General features: G+C 40.8%; 2 protein-coding genes and 2 long non-coding RNA genes across 5 annotated transcripts in view; 2 read left to right on the forward strand and 2 right to left on the reverse strand.

Moving 5' to 3' along the window:
- Nucleotides 1-5189, forward strand: part of LOC122998253 — a 22258-nt gene extending 17069 nt beyond the window's left edge. The window contains exons 4-5 of the long non-coding RNA XR_006407375.1: nt 3407-3413; nt 5177-5189. This is a non-coding gene — a long non-coding RNA (uncharacterized LOC122998253). The remainder of the gene's footprint in view (nt 1-3406; nt 3414-5176) is intronic.
- Nucleotides 1-10956, reverse strand: part of LOC122998251 (glucosamine-6-phosphate isomerase 2) — a 13366-nt gene extending 2410 nt beyond the window's left edge. Inside the window, exons 1-6 of one of the 2 annotated variants that reach the window (XM_044375026.1) lie at nt 10851-10956; nt 9364-9499; nt 9174-9275; nt 7410-7592; nt 7060-7244; nt 5313-5487 (exon numbers count right to left, since the gene is read on the reverse strand). In XM_044375026.1, the coding sequence (XP_044230961.1) occupies nt 5313-5487; nt 7060-7244; nt 7410-7592; nt 9174-9275; nt 9364-9487 (769 nt within the window). In that variant the 5' untranslated portion in view covers nt 9488-9499; nt 10851-10956. Of the gene's footprint in view, nt 1-5312; nt 5488-7059; nt 7245-7409; nt 7593-9173; nt 9276-9363; nt 9500-10761; nt 10787-10850 lie in introns of those variants that run through there. The other variant, XM_044375028.1, reaches the window with a different exon arrangement.
- On the forward strand, nt 10276-13755 carry LOC122998254. The gene is made up of 2 exons (XR_006407376.1): nt 10276-10313; nt 13448-13755. It is a non-coding gene; the product is annotated as an uncharacterized LOC122998254 (long non-coding RNA).
- LOC122998252 (cytochrome c oxidase subunit 8A, mitochondrial) lies at nt 13621-16919 on the reverse strand. The gene is made up of 2 exons (XM_044375029.1): nt 16677-16919; nt 13621-13981 (listed from the first exon to the last, which is right to left on the reverse strand). The coding sequence occupies exons 1-2, from the start codon at nt 16791-16793 to the stop codon at nt 13886-13888; spliced, it is 213 nt and encodes a 70-aa protein (XP_044230964.1). The 5' UTR covers nt 16794-16919; the 3' UTR covers nt 13621-13885.
- Nucleotides 16920-18800: the final 1881 nt, after the last annotated feature.

Below are 18800 nucleotides of genomic sequence, written 5' to 3' on the forward strand. Positions count from 1 at the left end.
GACCTCAACTTGAGAATATGATTCAAATGATTGAAAAAAAACCACCCTGTTACATGATTCTGATTCATTTACTCCCTAATGAGGAACCAGAAAAACAAAATGAATGGTTTGCGAATGTACTCAAATGCAACAACAGATTTATCGAGGATGTAAAGCAATGGTTTTCTGAAACCCATATGTGTAAGACAACGGGAGTCAACTCACATTGCAATATCTGATGTACATCATGATGAGAATGAGTCTTGTGTTTCAAAACACTCTTGGCAAAATGTTGAAGCATCTGTCACAAGATGAGATTAAACCAAGCGACAGTGTGTCAAACACAGGAAGCAGAGGGTCTAGCAAGTGGAGCTCTGCTGGAACTAGGTCCAGTGTCTCAACATCATCATCAGCACGCATTAAAGCTGAGGCTGACATGGCCGCTCTCATTGCATGACAAAGGCTACTAAAAGGACAAGCATGCATTAGAAGAACAAGACGAGCAGCAAGGAAAAGAAAGGAGCAACTTGAACTTGAAGTGACAATAGCCGAATAATTGGCTGAAGTGAACATGCTAAGTAATACATCTGTGAATTCCACTGGTATGAACTCTTATTTTGAGAGGGGACAAAGGAAAGTTCACTCAGTGCTGATGCAGAACCATTTGTGCCTGATACAAACATTCCAACAGGTGGCCAGCCCGATTCACATTTTTCCAGGCACAAGACCTTAAGTGGAAAATGTAGCTCAGGATCTACAACCTCAACTCACATTGTCAAGACGCTAAGAGTCCAAGAGACATCAAAGTGCAATAAAAACCGCTCAATCACATCTGCAGTTTGAGCACCAAAGCAATCACCCTGCAGCACTGGCGCAAGCAGCAGTAATCAGAGTCACATAATTACTCTTGGAAAAACAAAATGAAATAACAGCCTTGTTAGTTCAGCTACAGTCTCTTTCATTTTTGCCCAGAAAAGACATTCAGATTTTCCACAGTGACCCTGTGCAATATCACACAGTCATAAGGGCTTTTGAGCACAGCACTGAAGAGAAGACTGACAACCCTAAAGACTGCTTATACTTCCTAAAACAGTACACCAGGGGGTAGCCTAGGGAGCTTGTCAGAAGCTGTCAGCATTTGGCCCATGATAGAGGATATGCCAAGGCTAAGGCTTTCCTACAAGAGCATTTTGCTGATTCACAGAAAATTGCTTCTGCCTACATGGAAAAGGCTATTTCATGGCCACCAATAAAATCAGAAGATGTGAGAGCTCTGCAGGCATACAATCTCTTTCTGAGAGTATGTTGCAACGCCATGGAAGATGTTGAATACAGGTATGAGATGAACACACCTGCCAATATGCTAAATATCATAAAAAAGTTGCCCTACAAACACAGGGACAGATGGAGAATTGTGGTCTGCAGGAAAATCACAGCCAGAAAGCTAAGTTTACTGATATTGTTGACATCATTGGAAGACAAGTGAAGATTCCAAGTGATCCACTGTTTAGAGGTATACAGGACACTCATCAATGGAAGCAGCCAAGGATGTGAAGAAATTGAAGTTTCAACATAGTTCTAGGGCAAAGGGGAGTAGCTTTGCTACCACCATTACAACAGTGGAATTTAAAGTTGAAACTGGAACAAAAATTAAGGCGAGAAGCTCATCTGGTACGAGGATTTGCCTGTTTTGTAGAGGTGGACATACATGGGATCTGTGCCTTTAATTGGAGAAGAGGGTGCATAGCAAGAAAATTGCTTTCTTAAAAGAACATGGTGTGTGTTTTGGCTGCTTGTGTATTGGCCACATGAATAAAGACTGTAGGAAGCGCCTCTCATTTAAAGTATGCAGTTTGAAGCACATTAGCATACTTCATGTTAACCCCAAAGAAAAAGAAACAGACTCAATGCGAGCCAAAGGAGAATCTGAGTTAGCAACAGGCAGCGTCTGATCTCTGTTGAATCTAGTGGTCTCACAGGGGCCAGTGAACATGACTGTACACTCTCTATAGTACCAGTTCAAGTCTAACCTAAGAAGGGGCATGAGACATTGACTACTTATGCCTTGATTCAGGGGTTGACCTGTTGATTGGAAACAATATTCCCAAGGCACTGAGCCATGGCAAGTTGTTCGGAATATAGACAGGGGCCCATACGCAGTCAAAACTACGCTTGGTTGGACTGTGAATGGACCTCTCAGAGGAGACGGTAGTAGTGAAACTATTTGTGGACAGCCAGATGTCGCAGTCAATAGGATCTCTGTTGCAAGCCTTGATGATCTGTGGAAGCAGCAGCTGAAGGTCTATTTTCCTGAATGCAGTCAGGAGGAATACGTCACAAAGTCTGCTAAGTTGATGGATGGCCATTACAGTATTGGCTTACCTTTAAGGAAAAGGGATGTAAATATGCCTAACAACAGGAGAGTTTCAGAACAGCGTGCTCTGACCCTCAAGAGGAGATCTGATAAAGAAGCTTCATCTCATGTTGATTACACTACTTTCATGAATGACATAATCTCCAAAGGCTATGCAGAGAAAGTGCTAGCTGAGGATCTGGAACGCAGTGATGGTAGGATATGGTATGTACCACACCATGGTGCATACCAACCGAAGAAGAGAAAGATCAGGTTTGTACGTATTCGACTGTGTAGTTACATTCTAGGGAACATCATTGAATGTGCAGGGGACCTACAGGGACCAGATCTTACTAGCACACTGATTGGAGTCATGACCAGATTCAGAAAGGAGCCTGTTGTACTCATGGCAGACATTGAGGCCATGCTTCATCAGGTTAGAGTACCAGCTGAGGATTCAGATCTGTTGAGGTTTCTCTGGTAGCCAGATGGAGACCAAGATCAGAACCTGGCACAGAATGGTTGCACATCTGTTTGGAGCTACATTCTCACCAAGTTGTCCAAGTTTTGCTCTTAGGAAGTGTGCAGCGGATAATCAGGAGCAGTTCAGTTCTGCACAATTTCTATGTTGATGACTACCTTGCATCAGTGGCTTCTGAGGGAGAGGCAGTAGCACTCTATCAAGACCTTTGTGCCCTTTGTGCTAAAGGGGGCTCTCATCTCACAAAGAAGATTAGCAACAGACATTGTGTTCAGTCTGACATCTTTAAGTTCAAGATCATGATCAAAGACAGCCCCTTAACCAGAAGAGGGATCCTCTCCACGGTCAGTTCAATGTATGACCCCTTAGGAATCTTGGCACTTGTGGTCCTATCTGCCAAAAAGGTCCTTCAAGACTTGTGCAGAAAGGAACTTGGTTGGGACAATGCTATATCAGCCTCAGCTGCACAAGAGTGTCTTACGTCTTATTTATTTATTGGGACCATGTACAGTGTTAAAAATAAATTTTACCATCTGATGTACTGTACCAAAGCTAGGTTATAGCTAACTCTGATCTGGGCAAATTGGCTGAAGGAGATCTGTCAGCTTGAAGATTTTAAAGTTGACAGATGACTGAAACCGTTGGATTTTGGGGAAGTGACTTCTGCTCAGTTTAGAAGTAATAGGTTAGAAAGTTAGAAATAACGCTCGGAGGAATAGTACAAGCAGAAACAGCCACAGTGAGATGTTTGATGAAGAGCTGTAGACAGGCTCTTACTGCATTTTCTGCAAACCAGCACACCTCCAACAGGTAAACAACTTCTTTTACCTTGCTATGCTGTGTTGTGATGGGACAACACTGGCAGCGTGCCAGCTTGGTTCAAGTGCTCCCAGCATGGCTCGGCGCAACGACCCCAAACACAATGGAAAAACACCAAAAGATTCAAAAGATTGTGAGTGAAAAGACTCACCACTCTGTAACACCACTGTATTGCTAGTGGACTGTGTGTTTTTATAATTTCAGAATGGAGACACTTCTCCAGAGAAATGATCAGCTGATGATCTCATGTCACTTTAAGAATCCTCCAGTTAAACTTTGATTCAGATTAGATCAACATATGAATCTGATCAGCTTCAAAGCTGTCATTCAGGAGCTTCAATATTTGGAATCAGTACCTGGTGAAGTACAGCAGACTGCAGCTTTTAATCAACATTTCGTATACTGTATTGGCCCGTATACAAGACAATCCTGATTATAAGACGGCCCCCTCCTTTTTCAAGACTCATTTTTGGAAAAAGACTTACAACTTGGATTAAATTAGTCTTATTTGCTTTTTATTCAAAAAACTTTTATTGCACTCACAGTAATGTAATGGATGTAGTTGTCAACTCGAGTATTTCACCTGGTTCACTGTCTCTCCTCTACCACGCTGAGCACCGTGTGTGGAGAGCTCAGCCTCGCCCACAGTGAAACAGAGTAGAGAAGAGAGCCTCAGCGCAACCATAAATGACAGCAAAACCCAGTACAAACTATGTTCATTCATGTTATTTATCTAATTTATGTGCACTCGTTTCATTTCAGCACAGTGTGAGGCTCTCTACTGCTGCTGTTTTGCTGTCAGTTATAGTTGCGCTGAGTTTCTCTCCTATGTTTCACTGCGGGCGGAGCTGCCGCTCCACATACACACGGAGCTCAACACAGTAGAGGAGAGACAGTGAAGCAGTCGGGTTGACGACAACACTCGTTATGTTAGTGTTACTCAGTTTTTGAGTGATTGAGCTACTTTTGAGGCACTTTGTTCGAGACGGTCACTGTGTCTCTCCATCTTTCAGGCCCCTGGCTCTGTAGGCTATCTGTGACAGATGGTGGCTCGCTTCAGTCAGGAGGGGAGCGCTTGTTTTACAGATTTTTAGCACCATCTGTTGTTGTGAATGTATATTGACATTTAAAAGTATAGACCCCGAATATAAGATGACTCACTTTTTCAGACTTATCTCCAGGAAAAAAAGCCTGTCTTTCATTTGGACCAATATGGTATTATGCTGCTCATCTCATTTTCAGGTTATAAACATTAGTTATGTGCCAGTAAAACGTTTTCTGTCCCCTCAGCCAACAAAAGCTGATTATATATTTCATCTTTGAGTTATATATTTCAGCCTTTAGTAACTTGCAAATCTTTAAATCAAATTGAATTCCATTCTTGATTAGAATTAGCTAAAATGCTATCGAACCCCATCCTTAATCACAAGAACAACTGACTGGAGTTGTGAATTCTGATCTTCTGTCCAGTTGCCACTACTGCTGATACACAAGCGTCAACACAGACACAGCAAGCTGCACAAATTATTGTTATTTGTTATAAGTGATTGTACAGAATATCATTAAATCTAGAAATGTGTTTTTGGACCTGGTTTGAACTTCTAGCCCTCTAAACAGCTGCTCACAGTGTGGACAAGCAGTATTTCCATAAGCCAGCCACAGTGCTGCCGTTATTGGTACCTTTAAAGTATTTGACAGTTTTGACACGTAGCTCCAGGGTAGCATCCTCGTCGCAGACAAAGATGGTACGTGGGTGCTGCTGGAAGGCTGATACTGTCCACATGTGGTTCACTCCCTCCTCTATGGCTTTATACAGAGCAAAGGCTTTGTGTGCTCCAGTGATCAGGATCATCACCTGAGCAGAGAAGAGGGACAGTATGATACTGCTTGGTGTTTATCCAGGAAAGTAGGAAAAGACTAGTCAGGCAACATATATTCTTCAAATATATATGAAACTGCCATAGGTTTAAAGTCCCCTTCTCTAGACTTAAAAAGTAATTCTGAACAAGAGTGTAAGTTTGGTTTTAACTTTGATAGGGACATTTTTTTTGTGTACGTGTACTTGCTCTCTGTCACTCTTTTCTCTTTCATAAGCACATGTGCACACACACATACACACATAAAGAGCCTGACTCTGCAAAACTTTTACTTTACAGAATATACATTTGCTGACTTGCCTGAAACCGGACATGCATCTGATTTTTTTCTGTGATTTTTACATTTTATTGTATTGATTGACTGCTTAACTATGAATCTGAGACCCAAAATTAATATTTAAAAATAACAGATCATAGACTGTCACAATAAATGTTACAATAAAATAAATGTATAGAAACCTGTAGGTAATGTGCTGCTCTGTAACTCACTGCTGTAAGGTTTCCAAATCTCACCTGAGATTCTGTCATTTCAGTTTGTGGATTTGGGCGACACAACTCAAGAGTTCATGACAACCACACTGATGCTCAAACCTACCTTTAAATCATCTCAAAAACATCTGTTTGTATTATTTTTCATTCAATTCCTGAACTTCTGGTCAGATCTTTCACTATGACATCAGAGCTCAGCTGAGAGGCTGCAGCTCACCTGTCTGTGTGTCTCTGTGCTGCTCAGGCTGCTGCTGACAGGATTTTCATAATTTAGCTTATAAATAATGTTCATGTCTTAATGACACATATGCAATAATAACTCTGCTGTTGATCCACTCATGATAAAGGGGAGAGATGGCATTAAATAGTAAATATTTCTCCCACTAACCTCAAAAATTAATGTTTGGATTGATTACAGAACATTCTTATTAAATAAGTTCAACTGTTACTGACACTTTGATTCTTCTTTTAAAAAGGACCAGATGTCCTTATTTGCTTTTGGGAGGGATTTTCACCAACAGTAATGAAGTTGTTTAATTAAACAGCATTTTTGAGAAACAATCACAAATTGACGAACAACACTTAACACCTGAAATTAAATATAATATCAAATGGTCTTAGTTTTGTCCAGTTTTCAATGCTGTGATGTTTGGAATGTTTAAACTATAAATACTGATCTCTTCAGATTCTCCACTTCACTGACTCTACTACTGCTGCTGGACTGCTGCTAGTCAACAATGTCTACAGCTTGAAGTTAAAGGTTGCCAGATCATCAGATCAAGTATCCCCTGTATCCTGCTCTTTCACTCCTTATCATAATAGCACACTCTTTTGCAGAAAACACACAAACCTGCCAACTTGGCAGAGATCTTACAGTTAACATTACATGGAGTTAGATTGGCTGGAGTTAGTGCTAGATTGTTTGAGATCGGTGCAAATACTGGTAGGACAATCAATCAACGTCCATACCCAAATCTACGCCCGTGATTCTGAAATACTTGAGGTAAGATTATCTTATGGAAGGACAATGGAGGAATGAAATAACTGTCCTCCCCTCTGACCTCTTTGGCATCCATGACAGTTCCTACTCCCACAGTCAGAGCCATGGTAGGAACCTTGGAGAGGTCGTTGCCAAAGAATCGAGCATTGGCTACAATGGTGTCCTTAGCCAGGGTCTTCACTCTGGTCCTGGAAACAAGGCTGGAACCTGGCTCATTGAACGCTATGTGACCATCAGGGCCGATACCTGCAGACAGACAATGAGTAGGAACAGGACAAAGAGTGAGCTAAAGAGGAAGCTTTATATCACACATGGGACAAAACGATCCCTGAGACATCTACAGCAGACTGCGTGTGACTGACGAGATCTGGCAGACAAAACAATACAAACAATCAACCGCTTGTTCCTGACCTCCTACGAACAACTGGATCCCTCCAGCCTCTGAGATCTTCTGCTCGTACGCTTGACACTCTGCTTCCAGGTCCTCTGCATTTCCATCCAGGATGTGAGCGTTGGCTGGATCAATGTCAATCTGCTTGAAGAAATTGTTCCACATGTAGGAGTGGTAGCTCTCTGGGTGCGCTCGAGGTAGACCTGCAGAACAAGATAATTAGCTGCAGTGCCATGAATCCAGCCTCCAAAGTGCTGAGAGGACTGCAGTATTCTGTCCTGTCTTATTCTCAGGCTGAAGGTAAAATAGTCCACAACTGATAGAAGTAAACTCTCTGTAACTGGATGAACCTCTGCAGCACTGCTGTTAATGTCATCTTAAATGATTCCTGGCTGATTCCACAATACAAAGAGTACTTTCTGAATAAATGTGATGCTCAGTCTTTCTTTATTATTTTATAGACTTTTGTTTTGCAACAATTTTCAAAAATGTTTTCTGTGGCCATTTTGCTTTGCATGTATATATGGATGGTAGGCACCATAGATATGTACAGTATACAGTATAACAAAACTGAGTACACCCCTGGTCAATATCACTAAAATGTTAAGTAATTACAAATCCTGTCTATTAAATACAGTTTTATTTGTTTTAGACAAAACCCAAGAAGAATTAAGCCAATTAATTTAAAAACTATAATGAAAGGTCCATATTTAAGAACAAACTGCAACCAAAGTCAGCAGACCCTTCATTAGTGAGACGCATTCTTTTATTTGTCAATATTAGTATGCTTGATTACCCGCCTTTATTTCTGATAACAGATTGATTCTTCTGGGCAGAGATGATACCAGTCTTGCCCAAATCTATGGAGATGTTCTGTCATTCTTCAAAGGTGATTATTTCAGCTGCTCTTTGCTAGAGGGATTTGGTTGCTCTACTTTCCTTTCTAAAATACTCTAAATGTGTTCTATTGGATTCAGGTCAGGGGTCATACTTGGCCAAGTCATGCTTTTCACTTTTTTTTCACTAAAAACTCTTGTGATTTTTACAGTGTGTTTTGGATCATTGTCATGTTGGAAAATTCCTCTACTGCCAAGCTATTTGAGACTGGGAGTCATCTTTTCATTCATTCATAGTGCCATCTATAACCTTTTGCACTCATGCAGCCCCATATCAGCACACTAACACCTCCATGTTTCACTGTCGCCACTATACAGTCACTGTGGTAGTCCTGGCCAAGTCCACGCCAAACATCCTGGACCCCGTCTGATCCAAACTAATTTATTTTGGTTTCATCTGACCAAAGAATGTGCTGTCAGTATTCATCAGGTTTCTTTTCATGTTCTTTGACAAAGTTTAATCTTGCAGTTTTGTGCCATTTTATGAGCAATGGTTTGTGCCAAGTCAGACGCACTTGCCTGTCTGTTTTTCAATGCAAGGTTGCTTAAATAGTGAATTGTGTGTGCCGTCATTTTTCGAGGACAGCCACTGTGCCTTCTGTTTTTGGTAGTATGGGTCCTCCTGTACCTCCTAACCACTGCTGCAACTGTGTTTTGGCTTCTGTTCAGTAGCCTACTGATGATCTTCTACCCTCTCCCATCTCTATGAAGTCTCACAATCTGGTTTCTTACTTGTTCGGGCAATTCCTCACCATGTGGAGCCATGTTGCATTAGACACAACCCAGGCCAAAACTGAGAAAGTTGTGTTCACAGGTTCTTTTATAACCTTGTTAGAGGTCACTCTATTTAGAAAAGTCAAGAGGTTAATTTATCAGCCTTTAACTCACCTACATATTCATCCATGTTGAAGGTTTTCACATACTTGAATGAAATATCTCCATTTTTGTAGTATTCAATTAACTTCTGGTAACAGCCATATGGAGTACTCCCTAAAAGAGATGAGACACTTTAACATACATTAAACTCAAAGTTGGAAAAGTGACATGAATTGTTCGACTGCTAACGCTGCCACCTCACCTGTTGGAAGCCCCAGAGTGAAGTATCTGTCAGCAGAGGGCTTGAACTGGATGATTCTGTTGCGGATGTATTTTGCTGCCCACTCACTGGCCAACTCATAGTCGTCCAGAATGACCAGCCTCATTTTGTCGGTTTACTAAAGAAACACAAGGAATGTGATGTTTCAGTTTGAAAAACAGCAAGAGATTTAATTGGATAGAAATGTGAGAAATTACATCGCATAGCACCACAGCAATATACTCCATTCAAAAAAAAATCAAACAACTTTTTCATCATATGTTTATCTCAATAAAGACTAGGTGACTATTGCTGCACAAACAGGTCACCTGTTATGGTCCATAACAGTACCCATTGGCCATCATGCATGAATGTTTTCTTATTTTTCTCTTATATTTGTTCTTGCACAAAGCAATAAGAGGAAAATAAGAAAATCCTACATGGGAGTCAACAAACTCTCTTAACTGCCTGACTTGTAGTAAATCGCTGGTTTCAGCCTGATGACCGCCACCTGTTCATGAGAGATGAGTATTAACATAATCCAAGCCCCTACTAATTGCCATATAAAGCTCCATGTTCCGCTCTGTTTGTGGGTGAGTTTCATTCACATAAATCCCCAGGAATAAAAACATTGCGCAGCTTCGAGTCCTGCTTTCAGAAATCAGAAGACAAACACATACATTTAGGAGTGAAATTAAGAGACCTGAAATAATTAGAAAATATGAATCAAGCTAACATCATCCGAGCAGCTCTGCACTGTGACAGAAATAAAGATGGAATGATTTGACATGAAGTCAGATGATAAGAAATCTTTCTAAAGCAAAGTGCTCGTGATGAGAGGTGGTCATGTGACAGTCACAGAGACGTTAGAAGAGAGAATATTACAGCCTACAGTAGGTGATGTTACACTGTCAACTACAACACAACATGATACTGGACAGAGAGCTAAAATGGTAAACTGAATATATATTTTGCATTAAGTTTGTTTTACTTATACATGTCACTTTGTCACTTCCGGTATCATATTTAAACTCAAAATTAATCCCGGTCAGGACATTATAATTGCAAGTCGAAGTGTTTCTCCCCCTTTCTCTTTTCATCACTCGTACCACAGGTCTGGATCACTCGTACATTTCGTTCGTACCTCAGAGAAAACTTTAGGTACAAAAAAATGGATGAATGCCGCAGATATTGTTATTATTATATTATATTATCGTACGTGCATTTCAGAATGAATCTGTTCGTACGAGTACATCTTGCATGCCGCCCCATGTTCGTAAATAAAACCATACTCAATTGTCGGATTTTTCAATTGAGTGTGGTGGGCAGTGGCTAACGTTAGCAAGCGAAGCAACGTGAGCAGTAGAGGATTATTGCAAGTTTAGTTAAATGTATATTTACTGTTAACTAGTCGACTAATGTCCATCCGCTAATCTGAAACTAACAGTTGGTAGTTAACACGAACAAATATGACAATAACGTGTTTTCACCTGTTAAAGTACGCTATTTGTCCGACGAGATGTTGCAACACTTCAGTCACATGATCCTCCACCGGTCAGGTGATTAACAATGCCCATGTATGGAAGTCTGTGTAGGCCAAAGTAAAATAAAATAATAGTAATGATAATTGAAAGTTTTAATTAACACATTTAATACAATTTATAATAACAGTATGACTATGTATATATACTAAGTAGAGAGAAAACTAATCTCATCACTTTTCATGACAGTGTCATTGTCACCATTTCCCACACCTGCCAACACTACCGGATCCAAAAGTTTTGTATGTTTGTCTGACTAATCCAAGTTGCCAAATCATCTGAATCTGAACACATAATCCACATACAACATACAATTTCAACCCATCTGTCCCCACAACTTGATTCAAAGGCACGCCCACATTTCTGCACATCCCTGTGGGAAGTTGCAGCATTGCCGGATTTTGTGGGAATGCAGCTGAGGTGCATGCCTATCCTGTGCACTGTGGTCTCTCTGCTCTGCGTGTGTGTGTGTGTGTGTGTGTGTGTGTGTGTGTATGTGTGTGTGGCTCAGCCCTGCCTTCAGTCAAACAGACACACAGACAGCAGAGGAGTAGCACGCTGCACACAACAGAGAGATGGAGAAGCAGGGCAAACACTGAAGCACATAAAAAAAAACAGCAATGTAACCTATGCTTCAAGTCCTGACTGTTATGGTTCCATATGACTGAAGGACCCACACCCTGTGCGCTGGGGGCTACACACCCACTGCCCCAAGGTTGATGCCCAGAAGCATCCCAAACACAGCAAAATAAGAAAATAAGCAAATACAGAAAGAGGGAAAGGTCTCTGCAGATAAATACACCACCACACACTTCTAGTGGGTCAAAAGTTATGATTGAGAGGGATTTCTTTTGTGAGTGTATACATTGTTTTTTTTTAGGAAAATCCTGCATAGTATACCTTTAAGAGGGTTGAATTTCTAAGTTTAAATACATTTTAAGTGCAAAAAATCTTTTCAATGGTATCTACGTCTATATTTATGATTGAATCCACAGATATACACGTAGATACCACAATGGGTGATGCTAGCCACTGTATTAATATATTAAAGGACATGTTCATGTTTTTCAAGTCTGTGTGGACACACTGTGGATTTTGGCCCCCGTCACTAACATTGAAAGCACATTTGAAGGGGATATTTTAATAGCCAGTATGAGCAGGAGGAATGATTACAGCGAGGAAAAGCTCTTTCACTGTTCATATGGACACCTCACTGTTGTTTTAAAATAGATTTGAAAAAATATGAACCTGTTCTTTAAAGGCTCTGCAAACTTGAGCCATGTTTCCACCACATGGTACCGGCTCAACTCTACTTGCTTTTTGTTACCAGACACTTTTCTAGATTTCATTTTCCACTGCGGATTGTACCCCCTCAATGTAGCTGATCATCATAGCGACGCTGCATGAAACTGCCATGACGTCATCTTCAACGCGACACACACAGGAACGATGGAGGATATCCAAGGGATGGTGTTCTTGATTCTCAGTATGTGGCTGTTTGTCAGAGCAAGGAGACAAATTATGTTTCAGAAGATGCTGAGGGCAGCAAGATAAAAGACTGTTGAGAAAAAAAAAAACAGGAGCCTTTCGTGTTTTGAGTAGTCCAGTCAATTAAAAAAAAATTGAGGCTGCTATGGTAGTTTGGTCTGCAGTGTAACGTCACCTATTAGTATCAGCTCAGCTCACTTGGAAATGTGATGGAGGTGATACTAAAAAAAAGTACCAGATACTAGGTAGTATCCACAACGTTTGCCTATGAAAAACCAAAAAAGAACAGTTCCAAGTGAGTGGAGTCGAGCTGCACCATGCGGTGGAGAAGCGGTACCCACTAGAGAACACTGGTGTTTTTACTCATTTATTTATTCATTGGCTGACCTCATATAATTCCCTGCATGGCTCCATCCACCTTCAACCTCAGCATTGGTCTAATCACTCAGGCTAACTGAAAACCTCAGTGTGCAGTTGCATGCAGTCAAATCTTAATTGATAAGGTTTCGGTGTAATTGTTGACTGTCTTGTTCAGACTTTCAGGGTACCACTAGAACATCAACAGGAGTGGAGAATCTAATATTTCATTAAAGCAATTCTGCTCACTGATTTGCTAAATTGCCCACAATGGCCAACCTAGAGATAATAAAGAGACAAGTACCTTTATGTCTGATCTCTGACTCATTCTATCATCTCAAAGTACAGCTCATCCTGACTCAACTTGAAAATTACAACCTCAATTACAACTGTAATTAAAATATAGCTCTTAGTACCTTAACATAAATGTTCTATCTTTTACTGATGAGCAGTGATGGAAAGTCACAAAGTTCTTTATGTGCCTGGCTACAATTTTGCTGTTAATCCTCTGTACTGTGGTTTTGAATGCAGGACTTTTACTCGTAATGGAATATCTTCATATTTTGTCATTACTACTTTTACTTAAGGATCGTCTTCCACTGCTGCTGTCTTCAGTCTCATCCAGAGGGTGTGGTTTACCTGCAGCATTATCAGCAGATATTTGCTCTTTATTCTCCTTTTTGTTTCCTTTCTATCAACAGTAGTTTACTCTGAGCACACCAGACAACCAGAGGACCCAGTTTAACAGTGCTCTCTGGCACCATGAAACCTTAAGGAGCATCCAGCAGAAAACTTTAAACTCATCCATTCTTCAAAAAATGATCTGTAAGCCTTATTTTAAGGAGACAAAATATACACATAACGAGCAACATAGTTGTGTTTAAAATTTAATGTTGTAACATACTCCTTCTAAAGGAAGATGTACAATACAATTTTCATTGCTTAAGAGTCAATGTGTTGGAAACAGTTGGTTGTTGGGATGTGGAGTGGAATTGTCACAGAGGTAGAAGAGTGAAAGGTAAAACTTGTTCCACATTCTTCTCAGGTGTGGAATATGACGATGATGATGATGGTCCCAGGTTATCTCTGGAGACAGGAAGCTGGATTCACCAGGTATTAGACTGTTAAAATGTCCACTTTTATTCTTTCTTCTTGTAGTCCTCCAGGTGGCACAGGATCCATCCAGATGGTCCCAGGATCGCTAGAGAAAACATGCCCAATCCGACGACCGATTCCTGGATAACACATAGAGAGAGAGACGGAGCATTCAGTCAGCTGATTCAATCAGCACCTTCACTGCTACATGAAGCCAGTTTATCTGAGCACAGTGTGCTGTAGGCCTACATGTGACAGCACTCAAGACTGTGTATCAAAGGCTGTGTTTACACTGCGGCTCCACATTTGAAATAAACGCTCATATCAGGATTTTTCGTGAAACAATTTCTTAATAGGTTCTCCCTCTGCTTCTCACGCATCTAGTATTTTTTTTTTCTATACAGCCCACCCAAAATCTTTTTATTGTAGTTTGGAAAATTGAAATAATTGTAAGTTGACCCACCCAGATCAACTACAACATAAAAAATTCTCTACTTCCTTGAAACTTCCAGGTGTGTCATCTAGAGCCAATCCCAAAAACGGGCTTTTATTAGTTATTGTACATACATTGATATTGGCATTAATGCAGCTGATAGGTAGGGATGCACCGATCCAACTTTTTAGTCCTGATACCTGGTGCTTTGGGTTTAATTAATAAGCTGTATGCCTCACTGTGTGGAAGAGACTGGGATCATTCTTAATGTGTAAGGCAACATCAGGCTTGACTTAAACATTGATTTCCTAACTTTATAAAACAAAATGTAACAACTACATAAGATATAAATTGACTGATTTGAGTCAGTATCAGACTGATATCCGATATCAGCATCGGTGCGGCTCCGCTGATAGGTGACAAATGTCAGTACAGAAATACCAAAGATATGTTTGAGGTCATTTAGAAATAGTGTCTTCATTAAATAGTTTGTCTACCAGAGAGCACTGCTGACACTGTATATACATATATGTTATATACCAGTTATGTTTCATATATTCATCAACATGCAAGGTCACTGATAAAACAGTTGCATTGATACTGAAACCCTGCGCAGACCTACTTTTTTTTCCCCCCCACACAGAAAATTGATCAGGAATCGATAAAGAATCAGACCGATAAGCAGAATCCATAATGGCAGTGGTATCAATAAAATCTTAATTCCCCTCAACCATAACTGGGTAATTTCCTACAAATTACCCAGTTATGGTTGAGGCCTTTTTTACCCACAGGTCTAAGATACTTCTACCAAGCCAAAAGATATGAAACTGATGAATTTATTAATTATTGAAGCAATGCTGACTCAAGTGTTGACCACCACTTTGTCTCCCTTATTTCCTGTCATCTCTCCACTATCCCTATCTAATGTAGGAAATTATGTAATGAAATCGAGTGACCTGGACGAGATAATACACTAGAAATTGTCTGTCTATGAAATTCAGTATAAAGATCTTCTGTACTGTCATATAAAATACTTGTTAATGTTAATGATCAATCAATCAATCAATTGCTGTTGAGAATTTCACCAAATAAAAATGTATTAACTGACAATGTATATTTTGTGTACCATTTCTCCGGAGCTCACATATGTTTACTTTTATACCACAAGAGGGCATACTTCACCTTTGCAGCTCAGGAAAGCTACTGGTGCAACAAAGGAAGAAGCAGTGGGGTGGGGGAGAGGGAACTGGTGAGGCAGATGAAGTGGGCAAAATGTAGTCCAACACCAGAATATAACACAGTAATAAACTGTAATGTCGGTGTTAGCTACAAGAAGCTGTATGATGTGCATGCAGAGACAAAAACTCAGAGGCTTTGCTTTATGGTTGAAAAAGACCTGAGGCCTATAAAAGCTTCTAAAGCACTGGACAGCAAGCAGCGACAACTGAAGCTACCAGCTCACCAACTAATTCAGGCCAGCAAAACAAGATGGAACTTGTTCTGCGGGATGTTTGATATTTAGAAATTGGGATAGGTATGGTCTGCTCTGTTTTCTTTAGCAGCACCATTTGTTGAGTAAGGAAAGGTGTTTCGAGCAACAGGTTGGTTGTTTTAATATTATGTTCATTTCAATGATTTGTGCTCCACTAATTAATGTTTCACACAATCTATTAGCTAGGATTTCCCGCTGGAATTGTTTAAATAAAACTTAAACTGAGAAAAACGTGGGTTTTGTATCTTATTAATCACCAGTGATTGGACAATTACTGATTGTTGACGTGTTCAACTATCTGTAAAGGAAAAAGTGTGAAATGTGAGACCCTAACACTTTTATCAGTATCAAATACCAAAATGAGGATCGCCCATTATACTCAGTTCACGTCTATTACAACAGGATCACCAGTTCCTGCATTGGGTAACGTTATCACCACGTCCTGCGGCACTGAGGCAGACATTATGGCAAAATAGCATTGCTGGGGTCACATCTTAAATAACTACATTGTATAACTCACATATGTGCAACTGTCCTTTAAAATGGCATCTTGACACATTTTGGTTCATCATTTAACATACACTGGGGAAAGCGGTAACGTTACGAGAGATAAGTTACAGTTATATACAGCTCGGTACAGTTAGCTTAGGGCCACCGTGTTGAAGGAATGGGTGCTTCCACACTAATATGAAAATTTCACTTAAAAGCTGCAACGTAACCTTTACTCTAATATACGGTGATTTAAACACAGTTACGTGATTACATAAGTTAGCTCGTATAAGTACATAACAGCGTTTATCAGTGTTTAACAGTAACTTTACAGACGGCGGTTTGACCTCGTCAGCCAAGGACAGCTTAGCTGCTAGCTAGCCATTCAGTTAGCATTAGCATGACAGCGAACTAGACTTACAACAGCCCCGATCTTCTCCTTGGCGGGTCTAGTGTAGACATTAGCCCGCTGAGTGACGGTGTGTCCCCGCAGGACAGGGGCAGCACGGCTAGCGACAGTCCTCAGAAGACCCGACATGTTTGTCTGCTGTAATGAAGGGACGTCTTCTCGTCTGAAGATCCGATTGTGGTATGAAAAGGAAGTGGAAGCGCGGCTTCACTGCCGAGGTCACCTCCTCACTGTGCCTCACAGTGCCACCTGCTGTCCTGGATGGTGACGTACAGAAGTCCTCCTGAGGCAAGGTTTTTCCATAAACAATATCAATTACCTACTATATGTATATAAAGTAATGTCATTTTTTCTCATCACTCCTTGCACACTTGCTCTTTGCTTTGCTGTTTACAGTTCAAAGAAACAGTTTCACCTGTATATAGTCATTCCTTGTGTATATTTCTGAAGATTGATGTGTTGTTATTCTGTGTAACTACACACTAAACTGGAGTCTCCCTCACTCTCTCTCTCTCTTGCTGCTGCTTTCAGCTCTCTCTCTCTCTTTCTCTCGTCAAGAAGCAGACAGCAAAGCCTAATTTTACTTTTAACGTTATCAAACGAAGAGAAATGTCCTCCCCTCACTTGGTACCGTCTTTGTGCTCCCTCATGGCAGAGTTTACTGCTCTGATCTATCTGATCTCTGGCTGTGACTGGCCACTGCAGCCTTCAGCTGCAGTGGCGTCAGGTTGCGTTTCTCCAAACGTTGACTCTGGCTCAACTTTCCAACCACAGTCCGGTGCAGTGCTGCAGCAGCCAAAGCGCCCGCAGACAAAACATACTACTCCCATTCAAATGAATGGGAGAACTGGCGTTTTCACCTCACCGCCTGATTTGGTCTGAATACGGCCTAAAAAACATAACACATATTAATCACATATTAATCACACATTAATAGCAGTTCTAAAAAGGTGAGTTTTGATTAGTGATTTGAATATTGACAGATTGGTGATCTCGGATGTATTTGGTTGAGAGAGTTCCAGAGGGAGGGAGCAACTATGGAAAAAGCCCTGACACCCCAGGTCCAGTGCTTGGTCTTGAATGGTGGAGAAAGAACGTTGGCATCAGAGGAGCAGAGGCTGCGGGAGGGAGTGTGGTGATGGAGCAGATTGGTGAGATAGGAGGGGGCCTGCTTATGGAGGGCTTTGTGAGTGAGGAGAAGGACTTTGAATTCAATCCGTTGTGGGACAGGGAGCCATTGGAGGTTCCAGGGGACAGGGGTGATGTGGTCATGGGAGAGGGTGAGCAGGCGAGCAGCAGAATTCTGGGTGTACTGGAGTTTATTTCAGACTTTGGATGATGTACCATAAAGAATGCTGTTGCAGTAGTCAATTCTGGATGTTATGAAACCATTGATCAGATATTCAGCAACAGAGAAGGAGAGTGATGGGTGGAGACAAGCTATGTTTTTTAGGTGGAAAAAGGCAGTTCTGGTGATTTGTTTGACGTGGTGTTCAAAGGAGAGGTTGCTGTCGAAAATGACTCCGAGGTTGCAGATGTGTGGGGAGGGAGACCAAGTGGAATTATCAATGGTGAGGCAGAAGTTGTGAGTGGTTTTGGTGAGGGATTTGGGACCGAATCTGATTTATCACAGTTTAGGAAGTTGGCTTCCATCCATGATTTAACTTCTGTGAGGCAGTTGGTCAGGGTAATGTGAGTTGGAAGGTGACAACACATTCCAGTATTTTTGACAGAATGGAGAGATTGGAGATGGACTGGAAATTGCTCAGGATATTAGGGTTGAGTCTAGGTTTTTTGAGGATGGAGGTGACAGTAGCCTGTTTGAGTGTTTGGGGGACTAAACCAACGCTGAAGGAGGAGTTAGCAAGGAGTGAGGAGATACAGTTGCAATCGGAAATATTCAACCCCCCCAAAGATTGTAATTTACTATTTTAATTGATTTACCAATTTAAGTTTTTTCAAAGAGCTAGATTTTGATTTGGATGACTTCTTTATCAGTTGAGTGATACATAAAATCAACAAAGAAAATGCCTGATGTAGTAGTAACAGTATATTTTGTTAATATAGCCATGTCACAATTATCCAACCCCTATATAATATTACTGTTTTTAAAACCTTCTGCTAGTTTTTATGGCC

The sequence above is a fragment of the Thunnus albacares genome, chromosome 15, assembly GCF_914725855.1.
Source record: "Thunnus albacares chromosome 15, fThuAlb1.1, whole genome shotgun sequence".
NCBI classification, from domain to species: domain Eukaryota; kingdom Metazoa; phylum Chordata; class Actinopteri; order Scombriformes; family Scombridae; genus Thunnus; species Thunnus albacares.

Coding starts and splice junctions, on each gene's coding strand:
- LOC122998252 (XM_044375029.1), bottom strand. CDS start 16,793: ATGTCGGGTCTTCTGAGGACTGTCGCTAGCCGTGCTGCCCCTGTCCTG. Junction 13,982..16,676: donor AGGAGAAGATCGGGGCTGTT/GTAAGTCTAGTT, acceptor TGTGTTATCCAG/GAATCGGTCGTCGGATTGGG.